This window comes from Erythrolamprus reginae, chromosome 1 (assembly GCF_031021105.1).
Source record: "Erythrolamprus reginae isolate rEryReg1 chromosome 1, rEryReg1.hap1, whole genome shotgun sequence".
In the NCBI taxonomy this organism is placed as follows: domain Eukaryota; kingdom Metazoa; phylum Chordata; class Lepidosauria; order Squamata; family Dipsadidae; genus Erythrolamprus; species Erythrolamprus reginae.
This window is the reverse complement of record NC_091950.1, coordinates 359,701,802-359,715,887: the sequence shown is the minus strand read 5'-3', so window position 1 is coordinate 359,715,887 and position 14,086 is coordinate 359,701,802. Positions and strand designations below refer to the sequence as shown.

The following is a 14,086-nucleotide window of genomic DNA, read 5'->3' as shown; positions in this document are numbered from 1 at the left end:
TTAAACTATGCATATAGCCACAGTAGCCAGTAAATTACCTATAATTTATATAAAATATAATTACCTATATTTTATGTTTGGTATGTATGTGCTGTATGGTTTTTTTAATTGTTTGGAGGTTTTTTATGTAATTTTATTATTAGATTTGTTTCATTATTATACTGTTTTTTTATTACTGTTGTGAGCTGCCCCGAGTCTTCGGAGAGGGGCGGCATACAAATCTAATAAATAATAAATAATAATAATAATAATGAAATAATACACAATAAACCCCAGTTAAAATGACAGCAGAATTCTGCACTAGTTGAAATTTCCTGATAGTTATCAAGGGCAGCACCAATTACATCATTTACAGTAATCTGTGTGGGAGATAACATTATATATTTACTGAATTTATGCCCCATGTTTCTTTTAAGTAGCTTGACACTATAATAAGCTTACAGAAAGTCAATTTGTTGCAGCTGCTAGGACAGTGATGGCAAAGTTATGGCAGGTGGAGCCATATCGGTGGGCATGAGCTCAGGTCTGGCACACATTCCGGGCCCATTGTGAGTCAGGAAAAAGGTTGTTTCCAACCTCCAGAGGGGGTGGCGAAGGCCCGTTTTTTGCTTTCAGAGCCTTTCTAGGAGCCTGCAGAGAGTGAAAATGCACCCCCCGGGAGGTCTTCCAGAGGTCAAAAATATCCCATTTGCCAAATTCCAGTTGGACCGAAAGGCCCTTTTTTTGCTCTCCCCAGGCTTTAGTGCCTTCCTAGAGCCTGGGCAGGGTGTAAATGGCCTTCTCCACTCCCCCGGAGGCCCTCTGCAGGCCAGAAATGGCCCATTTGCAAACACCCACAAGTGATTTCATTCATGATTGCAGCCTGAATTCATGTCTTAAGTTAGACATGGTCCCATGAAATTTCATTTTCTGCTACATTGCTTAGTGATGGGCGGCTTGGAAAAAATGGGAGCCAAGAGGCAAGGGAGCGACTGCCTCTGTTGTCCCCGAGCGGGTTCAGCCCAGCTGCATGGGTGTATCTCCCCCTTTCCCTGAAAAGTAGTTGGGGGGGCTTATTTGAGGGGGATGTTATTTCAGCACATGCCCTGAAAAGCCTTAATATCAGGACATGTTGTATTTTTGGAGAAACATGGTATGTATATTTGTGTACATCTGCCAAATGACAGCTGCATGCATTTGTATTGTAAACAGAACGTTTATAATCTCAAGACTGATGAATGTGAGGTAATAACAGCAAGCAAAATTATAGGTGAATCGTTTTTAAAACCCAGGAAATAATACATTTAAAGAATTAATTCAGTCTGCAAGTATGGGAGAGTGTTTTTAAACTCTAACTAAAGATACTATTTTGCCCCAGTCAGATTCATAATTGTACATTACCATTTCTAGGCCTCCTGCTTGAAGAAACCAGAAAGCAAACTTTTTGTTTATAGGTTTATAGGTTTGCCCAGAATTTGTGCGATGATTTGGTCAGAGATTATGCAATATATCTAGAATAATGATTTGCAAAAAGTATTTCACATATTACAAATGTTCACATTCCAACTTTGGAGCATTGAGGAACGATGGTATGATGAACTTCATTACCTCCTTATCAGGAAAAAAAAAAGCATTCTAAATCCCATCCTTTCTGCCTTGCCAAAAAAGCCTTTAGCTCCTCTTTACAGCATTTGTATCGACATGGTGTAGGAAATACAGAAACAGTGGCTCACATACAAGTCTCTGTACTCTAGAGATTTTTTTTCAAGAATCCCACTTTTACCTGGAGCCTCGGTGATGAAATAGTTACAGTGCAGCACTGCAAGCTACTTCTGCTGATCACTGGCTGCTAGCAGTTTGGCAGAATGAATCTTAATAGGTTCAAGGTTGACTCAGCCTTCCATCCTTCCAAGATTGGTAAAATGAGGACCCACATTGTTGGGGCAATATGCTTACTCTCTGTAAACTGCTTAGAATAGGCTGTAAAGCACTGTGAAGCGGTATATAAAACTAAATGCTAAGTCTAAATACTGGCTGCTATACCACAATAATTATTGTGTGATCTCACTATCCACTTTCCAGAAAGGATAGTAGCCACTGCCAAATTCTGTCAATGGGTCAGCAGAATTCACCAGACAATGCTCATGTTGGTAAAAATAAGGATTCATAACTTTTGTTTTTCTTAAAAATCAATGCTTGCTTTGATCAATTATTGCAATAGTAATAGCAATTGATTATAAAAGCTGAAATATAATAAATAAATAAACCTAACTAAACCCTTGCAGGAAAGCAACTTTTCATATCCTGTTTTTTCTCAAAATAAGACATCCCCTGATAATAAGCCCACTGGGGCAATAAGGCCAAGCGCTTATTTCAGGGTTGAAAAAATATAAGACAGGTCTTATTTTCGGGGAAACACGGTACCATTTAAGAATGAATTATATCTATTGTAGATGACGCCAAATAGAAACAGATATAAAACTAGGATTAAAACTTGTAAACCACATGCTGGTTCAAATAGAAGACCTAAAGCAATGCTCTTAATGATAATGAAAACAAGTGGGAAAATTGCTATTTAAGATGTCAATTTTTAAAGTATTCAGGCCCGAAGCCATGTGATCCTTTCAAAAACAAATAGCAGCAATTTGTTGTGATAAACCTGTGTGCTGGTAACAGGGCCGCCGATAGACCGGTACTACTGGGAGTGGTGTCACGGGCCCGGCGAAATTGAACAATTAGGGGGGCCCGCAGTCAGCAGCTCCTTGCACATGCGCAGACTGTACCCTCCCTCTTTTGCTGGCCGCCTGCCTGAGCTTCACCTCAGCAAAGTAAAAGGCCCGGCCAAATTGATTAGGTGAGGCAGGCGGCCCGGCCGGCAAAAGAGGGAGGGTACAGTCTGCACATGTGCAAGGAGCTGCTGACTTGGCGCCAGAAGGCTGGCCGGCGGGGGCGGGGGGCCCTAATTGTTCAATTTGGCCGGGCCTTTTACTTTGCTGAGGTGAAGCCCTCACCTCAGCAAAGTAAAAGGCCCGGCCAAATTGAACAATTAGGGGCGGCGGCGGCGGCAACGGGTGGGTGGAAGAGAAAGAGAATGGGAAGAAGGTGCTTCAGCCTCGGAGTTCGGTGACCACAGCTTGGCTGATCTTCTATAACATCACCATGACGGCCGGAATCCCACCCCCGCGAGGAAAGAAGCCAGGGAGGCCGGCAGATAGGCAGGGAGCCCCGATGGCAGCCGCGGAAGGAGCTCGGCCCTCCGGAAGCCAAGCTCCCCATCGCTATGGGAAGCCGGCCGCTTCTCCTGCTGAGCCCAGTCCTCGCCCAGTGGCTTTCGGTTCCTCCCACCGAGGAGCTGCAAGGCTGGCCCCGGAGCCCCGCGCGGCCAGCGTTCCCTCGTGCCCGGCGGGCTCCCCTTTCCTAAACCCCCGCCAGCCCCCTCATTCCCTTCCCGCCCTCCTTCCCCGAGGCGTCCCTTGCCCATTATCCCGTGCCGGGCATGGGGGCTTCCGCCGCCTTCCGCAACGCCCCCCGAGGAGCCGCGTGGGTCTCCAGCCTTCTCCTGGTGAGTCACTGCGGCAAGGATGCGGGCGAGGGAGAAAGGGAAGAACCCGGTGCCTCGGGCGCTTCCCTCTTGCGGTAGAGGGGTAGGTGGTTTATGGGGAGCGGGGGAGGGAAGGAGCCGGCATAGTAAAAATCACAATTTCTTTCGTTGCTTTTTCTTTCTTTCTCTATTTCTCTCTTGCTCTTTCATTCTTTTTTCTTTATCTTGCTTTCTTGCTTTCTCTTGCTTTCTCTCCTTCCTTCCCTCTTTCCATTTCTTTCATTCCCCCTCTCTTTTTATTTCTCTTTCATTCTCTTTCTTTCTTTTGTTTCTTTTTCTTTCTTTCTCTCTTTCTCTCTTGCTCTTTCATTCTTTTTTCTTTCTCTTGCTTTCTTTCTTCCTCTTTCTTTCTCTCCTTCCTTCCCTCCTTCCATTTCTTTCATTCCCCCTGTCTCTTTTTATTTCTCTTTCATTCTCTTTCTTTCTTTCTTTTTCTTGCTCTTTTTCTTTCTCTCTTTTACCTTCCCTTCCTCTATTTCTTCTTTTCTTTCTCCTTCCTACCTTCTTCCCTCCCTCCCTTCCTTCAGTCCTTCCTCTCTTACTCTCCCCTTTCATAAGTTTCCTTCCTTCCTTCCTCTGTTCCTGTCCCTTCCCCCTTTCTTTCTTTCTTTCCCGCCCTCCATCTCTTGCTTTCCTTCTCCTTCCTCCCTTCTTTCCTCCCTCACTCCCTTCTTTCACTCCTTCCTCTCTTACTCTCCCCTTTCACACCTTTCCTTGCTTTATTTGCACCCTTCCTCTGTTCCTGTCCCTTCCCTCTTTCCTTCCTTCCTTCCCACCTCCGTCCATTCATTCACCCATTCCTCTCTTGATCGCCTCTTTTACCATTCCTTCCTTCCTTCCTTCCACCCTCCCTCCTTCCTTCATAGCTCGCCCTCGCCTTTCTTCCCTTCCTTCCAGATGGGAGTGCCCCCTCAAGACACCCGCCCGACTGCTGGTACCCTGCTTTTTCTCTCCCCTCATCCTTTCCAGCTCCTCACCGGTGGCTGCCGGGTGTGGGATCCCCCTCCCCCCTCCCCTCGCTAGAAAGCACATGGTTTTGTCAACAAGAAGGGAGAAGTGCCAAGGAGTCGTAAATAAGCCTCGCTCTGCCTGACCGATGCCAGGAGGATCTTTCTTTCCCTTGTCACTCCCGCTTCTTTCTTTCTCCTGGACGAGTCCACACAATCGGCTTAACCCAGTTCCTGAAATAGCCTATGGCAGTGCTTCCCAACCGTAACAACTTGAAGATATCTGGACTTCAACTCCCAGAATTCCCCAGCTGGGGAATTCTGGGAGTTAAAGTCCAGATATCTTCAAGTTGCCAAGGTTGGGAAACACTGGCCTATGGGACCGCCTCGCTTGGCGTGAAGCGGGAAATGATCCCCGGGGGATGGAGTGGCTTGGCGACTTAAAATAGTTTTAAAATGGCGGGGGGGGGGGCAGGCACTTAGGCTGTATGGGGCCCCAAAATTCCTGATGGTGGCCTTGGCTGATAACAAATTTAATGTAAGTAAACTAAAATAGGCATAATGTGGTCACCCAGTCTTTTGCATCAAATACAGATTCTTCTCAAGAGAAATCTCATATAAAATGAGAAGCATCAAATCTGGAAGTTGCTATTTAAAATTGAGTAACTGTGCAAGTTGTGCCTTTGTCAGAATGGCAGCAAAATCACTAGTGGGTTCTAAAGTCCATTACTACCGGTTCATATGCGTGCTCGTGCAATGCTTTTGCACATGCTCATAAGGATCCCGGGTGGGTGGGCGGAGCCTCCAGCCATCACTACCGGTTCAAAGAACCGGCTGAACAGGGAGCAACCCACCACTGCAGCAAATAGAAACCAGGTGAAGGTAGCAAAGACAAAGAATACCAGAACAAATTAACCTGCACTACTGTACAAATCTGTATTTTAGAAATGTAATTCCTCAAACTAAACTGACTTAGACAACTCACTTACAAATGGTATTTTCTTTTTATGCTTATATACTTCTGTCTCTGAGATGAGATAATGTGAATGAAAGAGCTTGTGTCATCTGTATGTTATTAATATCAGAACCTGAATTCCCCAAAACTTCGCCAAGTAATTTTATGTAGATATACATGATATAGGGAACTATGGAACATTTTATTGATTAAAGAGAATATAGTCCTCCCCCACTTCCCATTCAAGTAACCTTCTCTGTCAAGAATGAAATAAATAATTTACACAATGCCACCACCCATCCCTCCAGCATTACAGAACTGTTGAATGTACAAAATACAATGGAAATATTTAGCAAAATCAGTAGGATCCCACTCTTTCAGCTATTTCCAAAGACAATTTATACACAATAACCTTCAGGAAAATTTCTCCATTAAATCCAGAGCAGAAAAGAATTTATAAACAATTCTTTGCTAAAGGATGATCCAGCACATTATCATTATGGTTAAATAATAGTCTATTCCCTGGCAAGGCTGAGCTATATGGACTGATGACCATATATATTACAGATAAAATTGTGACAGACTCTTAAGAGAGAATTCAAAATGGAAATGTATAAAAATAAAGAAGCTTATGGCACCCATTTTAGAAATAATCTTGCAGAATTTTTGTGAAAATTTCACATATAAAATATGCTTAGTAATTTTATTAAAATGTGTAAAATATATAATTTGCTTATATGATAAACAGATAATTCTTCTCATTTTATATGGTTGATGACAAAAAGTTTTGTTCATGATATATTTAGGTTCACTTTTGCAACTAAAATATCACACATTACAGATGAAGTAGTAATTTTTCTAAATCAATTTGTATCTGGTGGGATAAAACATATTCAGTCAGAATATGATTTATGCCAATAGCAAATTCATTTCCTTTTAGAGTCCCCTCATATCTCAGAGAAATGCTGAATTGGTATTAATGCTCACAACTCTACTCATAGACCAAGGCCTGAACTTCCTTAAATTACTACAATACACCGAAAAACAATTCATCAGCAGAACTTATCCTGAACATTTTCAACAGTGTTTTTTCTACGTGCAAATAGGCACAATCTTTCTTTTCTATATATTTAATCATAGCAACACAACTAATATTAATACAGCAAATTAATGCAGAACACAATGTTTAATCGATGTTGAAAATTTCATTTGTAGTTAGACTGACATGGATAATATATTGATAATTTCCTTGTCTGCTCCTCTCAAAGATTCCATAATAAAAAAAAATGCATGTAAGAATTACACACAAAAAAAATACCCATGGATACCTTTCCAATAGAGAAATAATTGTTTTAAAATAATTGTATGTGCCTTTCCTTTTCCCTTCCAATTAAACTTATAACCTTCCAGTAATACATAACAGATGCTATATTCTGATTAACATCTACCTTTACTATAAGTTAATCATCCTGCTCTTAAAATAGAACTTTAAAGTTATATAAATAAATCTGAAGAATATTTAAATACCAAATTTGTATTTATTTTATTTGGATGTACCACTTGCATCTTTAACACAATTTTTCTATTATATATACAGTATCTATAAAATATATCACATTTGTCAGTATTTTAAAAAAATATTTAAAAAAACAACTTCGTGGGAATATCAGCTTCTGTTCGCGGACAGAGTAGTTAATGAATTCTGATTTTTAGTGTCAAAAGAAATGCATATTTTTATTTGACTCAGTGATGCCATCTCTTTCTTTGTGAATATGCAGTATTAAAATAAAAATTGTTTTAAAATTTTCTCTGAAATTATAGCAGAATCTCATAAACCAGAAGCACAGTGATAGTACAGTAATGTTTTCTTTACAAATGAAATTTGCTAACAGTAAATTAGACTTACCTTCTTGTAGGCACACAGGTTTATCACTTGGTTTCCAGCTGAGGGAGCCATTAAAATGTCTTTCACAAAGCTTTTGAGATGGGCCCTTAAGCCTGTATCCTTCTTGGCAATGAAACCGAACAACTGAACTTTCAAAGAAAACACCTGTGCTGGGCATTTTATATCCATATTCAGGGAATCCAGGATCGGAACAAGCATGGAGTTCGTCAAAACCTATATTAACAAAGATGTAAAATATTTATGTTCAGTCAGACAGTTATATCCTATTTCTTCTATCTGTAGTACTTGCTAAACTGACTTGTGTATTTCCAAAGCTAATGGGTAGAGCCTGAAACAAGATATCTCAGTTGATTTCCAAGCATGTGTTTAACTTGTCTTTTGCACACACACACAACACACATTAAATTTGTATAGGTCCAAACAGTGCTTAATATTATTAGCATGTCTTATTTTAATTCTTTTAATTTTAACTCCTTGTGACCACATGAAGAAGTCTATCCACCTTGTTGGCAATGTTTTTAGAAATGATTTGCATCACCTTCTTCTTAGGACTGAACAACTGGTCCCAAATTCTAAAGTAGGACTATGTAGTAGGACCTCCATGCTCCTAGTCTCGCACTTTAATCCCTAATCTACAATACAATTTATCTACAATAAATTGATTTCGAACAATAAAATACAAAATAGCAAATTCAAAATGTAGGAAACACAATATAAAACAACAGGCTCGAGATCAATCCAGACAAGACCGAGTGGCTGTGGGCATTTCCTCTTAAGGACCATTCGATCTGTCTGTCCATTGTGCTGGGGGGAGAAACTTTGACCCACTCGGATAGGGTCCACAACTTGGGTGTCCTCCTGGACCCACAGCTGAACCTTGACCATCATTTCTCAGCTGTGACCAGGGGGACCTTTGCCTAGGTTCGCCTGGTGTACTAGCTGTGGCCCTATTTGGACCAAGAGGCTCTACGCAAAGTCACCTAGAGCAGTGATGGTGAACTTTTTATTGCATGCTATCACCAACATGCAAGTGCCCCCACCCATAATTCAATGCCTGGAGAGGGCAAAAATGGTCTTCCCTGCCCCCACAGAGTCCCTCTAGAGGCTGGAAATGGCCTGTTTCCTGATTTCCAATGGCGCCCCCGGCCCTCTGGAACCAGCTCCCCCTGGAGATTAGGATCACCCCACCCTCCTTGCCTTTTGTAAACTCCTTAAAGCCCACCTCTGCCGTCAGGCATGTGGGAACTGAGACATCTCCCCCAGGCCTATATAGTTTATATAGTTTATAGTTTATATTTATATAGTATGTTGTGTGTATGTCTTTTTAAATTATGGGTTTTTAGATATTTTTAAATATTACATTTGTACTGTACATTGTTTTTTATTATTGTTGTGAACCACCCCGAATCTGCGGAGAGGGGCGGCATACAAATCTAATAAACAAACAAACAAACAAATAAATGTTTTCTATTCTTCATACTTGAGAATTTATTACCATGTTGGTATTATTGCCTGGTGAAGCATTTCAAACAGTCTGTATCCCATTGTTCAAATATGAAAACAGAATGAAGCACTTACTATTCACGTATTGCATATTATAGTTTCCTTCTTCCTATAAAGAAATATTTTAAAGTAATAAATTCTGAAATCAGTTCATTTCTATCCGTTTTCAGCAAAAATCTATAATGGTGTTTCCATTCTTTTATAACTGTAATTCCCTCCTTGATCAAATAAGATTATAGTTTGAATTGTGGGTTTTACTTATGCTATGACAAAATAATTGAAGATTTTAAAACAAATCATATCAGGAATGCCACACTCTGAGTATGATATATATGCAAATCAATGCTAAGCCCCAAAATACTTTTGTTAGCCTCAGCTCAAGAATGCTTTATAGAAAAGAAACACAAATGGCTAACATATAACAATTTGCTAATACATAGGAAACTGGGAGGTGGGGGGTGGGGTGGGTTTAAGATGAAATCAACAGCATAATTGACTACAGAAGGATTTAGCTTTCAATAGTTTTCCTATGCACAATTCATACAGTAGAAAGATTTAATAAGGATTTTAAAGCTACCAGAAATAGAATGCAATAAAACAGAATAAATTATGTACAAATGATGAATATGTGATTGCTAAAATATATAAAGATTTGAAACAGAGGAAGAGTAAGTTAAAAATACATGATGAAATGGTAAACAATTTTGATTTCATAGCCAAGTGGATCAATGAGAGAGAATGCTATTAAAGTCAGAAATCTACATTGTCTTACAATTTAAGAACTCCTCCTCCATCAGGAGGAAAGCCAATACAGTAATCAAAAACACTTTGCTAATGTGAGCCTAGGAATGAAGTCAGAAAGATCAGACTAGTAATTTCAATAACAAAGAACAGGCAAAGTGAAAGACAAAAGGAGAATACAGATTCCTAAACTATCTACTCTACATATACCCTAATCAAAGGAAGGACAGTTCTTGCCTATAAAAGTAGTAAAGATAATAAAAAAGATAAATACATAACCAAGCATGGGCAAGACAACCAATTCAAAATGATTTATAGCCACCAGACTAAGTCACCAAGGTACAGAACCTGCTGGAAAAGCTAAATTCCCACAGCTTTAAAAAAGCTCAGTAGAACTGAGACTATTTGAATTTCAGGGGGGATGCTGTTTCACAGAGAAAGCACATCTCTCGATCAGACAAGATGTTTATGCTTTACAGCCAGGGACTGGAATACACCTACTTTTTCATATGTTACAGGTTTGGCAGAAGCAGTAAGACAAAAACTATCTTAAAGGTGCCCATTGCTAAGGTAACCGTGCACCTCAAAGAGGAGAAGAGTTACACGGACTGTAATTGCCTGCATTCTGGAATTAATAAGGGTAATGTATTAGTCAAATTGGAGGTGGTTAGAGTAGGGATCCCTTTGAGATAGATCTCCCAATCCAGCAAAGCAAGCAACTGGCACACAAAATAAATTGGACCCTCAAATTTTACATCAGTTCTGCCTGGTGCAATCCTATCCTTAAGATATTCCACTTGTTTCTCAACCCTTATAAAGGACTCAAATTGTTCTCCTGAAACCAGCCTTATCTGAGCTTTCAAAGTCTGCCTTTCTACTTGGTCCATGGCATATCTTCTACAGAGATAAATCTGGGCAGCGCCTAATGGTTACTAATAGTGTTGTGCGAACTAAACTTGCATAGTTCAGGTCCATACAGAACTTTGCGGTGTTTGGCATACTGAACCCGAACCTGGACTTTTAAAAAAGCCCATGTTCAGGTTCAGCGTTCGCTCAAACACCGCGGTGGGTGGGAGGGGGCTCTGAGGCTCAAATCACCAACTCGACTTGGGGGTAGGCAGGAGGGGCAGCTCCAGACCCGGAGCCTGACCTCCCCCCCAGCGCTTCGCCTCACGCCAGGCCAGAGGAGTGGGGAGGCAGGTTCTGCCGGCTGGCTATTCAGGATCCTGGCCGGAAGCTTCAAGCGGGCAGTTGGTGGGAGATGGGGATGGCTCTGACTCAGAATATTTAAAGAGTGATTTAGTCAGCTGCTGCAGGCTTAGCCAGTTCCCTTGGGACTGCAGGATCTGGCGCTGGGCAGTTATGCTGCTTATGGGAAAAGGATGAAAAATGGAACAGAGCTGTGGGCAACACGAGCTTCAGCAAATGAATCCAGAAGATCATCTCGCAGAAGGTGAAGATCGAGCTGGACAAAAGTGTAAGTGTCTGAAATCTGCGGGGAGCTCCTGGATTTGGGATTAGCCCTCAAAGCCACCACAGCCAGCCCCAGATAATCTCAGTGGTGGTGGCTATAGTAAAAGAAGACAAAAGCGAACCGATCATGGGGAATGAATAGGGTGCCCCCAGCTCGAGCTTCACCTTCTTCTGCGAGCTGGATTATTATTATTATTATTATTATTATTAATTTTTTTTTTACTTACCATTGAGTCCAAACATCAAATGTGATTTGAATGCAAGGATGACCAGAGTAAAAGCACATATATCGTAGAACAAAAACTCAAGCAATAACATATTTCAAATAAAATCTGTCACCTGACTTTTAAAAGCTAATGTACAGTTGGTGCTTTTGAAAAAAAATGAAACATAGTATAAAGATAAGGTAGTCCTTGGATTACGATGGAACCTGGAATTGTGGTTTAAAGTCATTGCGATCGTAAGGTAATGCACAACATGACCAGAATCTATTTTACAACAGTTTTTATTATAGTTGCGAAGCAATTTACCACAGCTGTAAAACAAATTATGTGTTTATCAAATGAATTCAATCTTCCAAATGTGAAATTTATTATTGGGAACCTGCAAAAATGTCAGAAACTGACAAAAAACATTGCAAATTATGATCACAAGACTGACGGATGCTGCATCCAATTGACATTGCCAAGTAGCCAATAGTAAGACCTGTAGGGATGTCAGCAGTTGTAACTTTGAGGACAGGTCCTAAAGTAGCTTTTTATAAGTCTGTGGTAACTTCAAATGATTATTAAATGACTTGTCATAAATTGAGGACTGCTGTATTGCATCGTTTTCTTTCTGGAGTATGAAAAAGACTTGTCATATACAGAGAAATGGATCCCTCACAATGTATGCATCTGTATTTTAGCTATCTAGCTTTTTTTTGTCTGTTTCAGACTATTGTTCCATATCTCTAATCTGTCAGAATTGGGATGAGCTATAAATATTGGGAAATAAATATGTGAGACCTCACTGCTTGTTGACCTTGTTACTGACACAGAACAAGGCCTGCAAGGAGAGCAATGCAAAGTAGGCAAGCCTATGCCTCATGGACTGGAACAAAGGCATTAAAAGCCGTTGTCAGGAAAAGCCTTTATGCTCTTTAAAGAAGAAGCAGCTGATGATGGGTAGATTCCATCTTAGTGCTATGGCCTGGATTCAGCACATTCATATTCTATATTGTTATTAAAACCCAACTGGTTCTTTCTCCTTTATACCAAAATACTGTATTGATTCCTCTAAACTGGCACCAAACACATCCTACAATTCTAGTTGCAATTGCATAGGATTAGCTTTAATGACAGCATTCTTCAAAAGTTCAGGAAATAAACCTATTAAAAGAGAAATAATGAAGAACAAACCAGGTTAGTCTTGCTTTGTTGTGTTGTGAACTGCCCCGAGTCTTCGGAGAGGGGCAGCATACAAATCTAATAAATTATTATTATTAAATTATTTGTGAGAATTAAAAAAAACAGATTGACATATATACTGCAACTGTATCAAATCTTGTATTCTCCATGTTTTCTACATTATATACAAAGTTGTGAAAGTGAATGTTAATTGTGGTGATACAAGAACCACAGTGGATGCTTTCATAACTCATTGTTCCATATACAAACTAACCCATAGTTGTCATTAGTATATGGTGCAATCAGTGTGAATTATGGTCACAGCATGAAAAGGTGCTGTTTTGCAGTCAGAGAATGTTCTGATCCGCCTACAGAGAAATGACTCTAGTTCTACTCCTACAGTAGTGTTTATACATAATTCTAAAGAGGTAAGAACAATAAAAACACAAAGTGAGACAGCAAAGAACACCTACAGATGGCACATTTAGCTGCTGATTCACTCTAATCCTTCATAATAGCCAGGCTTCTTCACTGCAGAGGAAGCTTTAAAAATAGCATAGTTATAGTTAAACCTCAACCTTCTGGTAGGGTCAATGCATATGAAACTTCCTTTTTTTTGTTCCTCGGGTAAAAGTTGAGATTTACAGACACTGTCTAATCAATAATGGGGGAGGGGGATAATGGAAAAGGTTCAGTATTTTTAAGCACCAAAAACTACAATCATTTTCAACTTGGCCCATACATTTATTTATTTGTCTCTAAGCACTACTGAGATAGCAGTGGTAGAAGGAAAACAGGTTTTTTCCTCCTATTTATATCTTAGCCTATCAAGGGAATAAATAGTATTTTATATTTTGGTTTAGTTGTCAATGAATTACTTGATTTACAGTCTAGTGATATTTTCAAGACTTACTGGACAGTTTTACAAGTAGAAAGATAATAATTAGATAAATGTTATCTGTATGTAGAGTCTTCGGAGAGGGGCAGCATACAAATCTAAAAATAATAATAATAATAATAATAATAATAATAATAATAATAATAATAATAATAGGTTTTAAACTCTTTAAACATCTACCCAAATCTGTTAATCTTTACTATAAGGTCACTGTTTCACATATTTTACTTTTCCTTAAAAAACAAACATATTAGTGAAGAGATAAAATTCTAGCATTGACAAAATCAAACAACTGGCATTGACAAAATCTTTACCAGTCAATTGCAAAAGTCAGCTTTACTCCGAACAGCTCACATCCTGTGACGATACCTTTAATACCATGTTTCCCCCAAAATAAGACCCCGTCTTATGTTCTGCCGGGCTCTATGGTATGAGTCTCCTGAATATTCAAGGGTACAAATTTCAGACACACACAGGCTTTTTTCACATGTGAAACTGTGATTATATTCCATGGCCTGATATTTCTTTTCTGGGTCATAATGATGAGCCTATTTTTCATCACTTTCACAATGGTGTGAAGAATTTCCTCATCTTCATTCTCCTAGTGTGACAACAATTACCGGCAAATTTCAACTCAGGAAGCTGTCATCTCTCCCCTGATCTTGCAGAAACCTGATATTGAAGAACTTCAATAT

The 14,086-nt window shown here is 39.8% G+C and overlaps 1 protein-coding gene across 13 annotated transcripts in view; it reads right to left on the bottom strand.

Annotated features, from left to right (window-relative positions):
* SUSD4 (sushi domain containing 4) overlaps nucleotides 1-14,086 on the bottom strand; it is a 62,593-nt gene that overhangs the window by 35,391 nt on the left and 13,116 nt on the right. For 11 of the 13 annotated variants that reach the window (XR_011557498.1, XR_011557497.1, XR_011557502.1 and 8 more), the window contains one exon: nucleotides 7,389-7,601. Coding sequence is in view for 6 of the 13 variants with exons in the window: in XM_070734358.1 (XP_070590459.1) it covers nucleotides 7,389-7,601 (213 nt within the window). In the remaining 7 variants the exon portion in view is untranslated. Of the gene's footprint in view, nucleotides 1-7,388; nucleotides 7,602-8,966; nucleotides 9,048-14,086 lie in introns of those variants that run through there. The other 2 variants (XR_011557501.1, XR_011557500.1) reach the window with 2 other exon arrangements.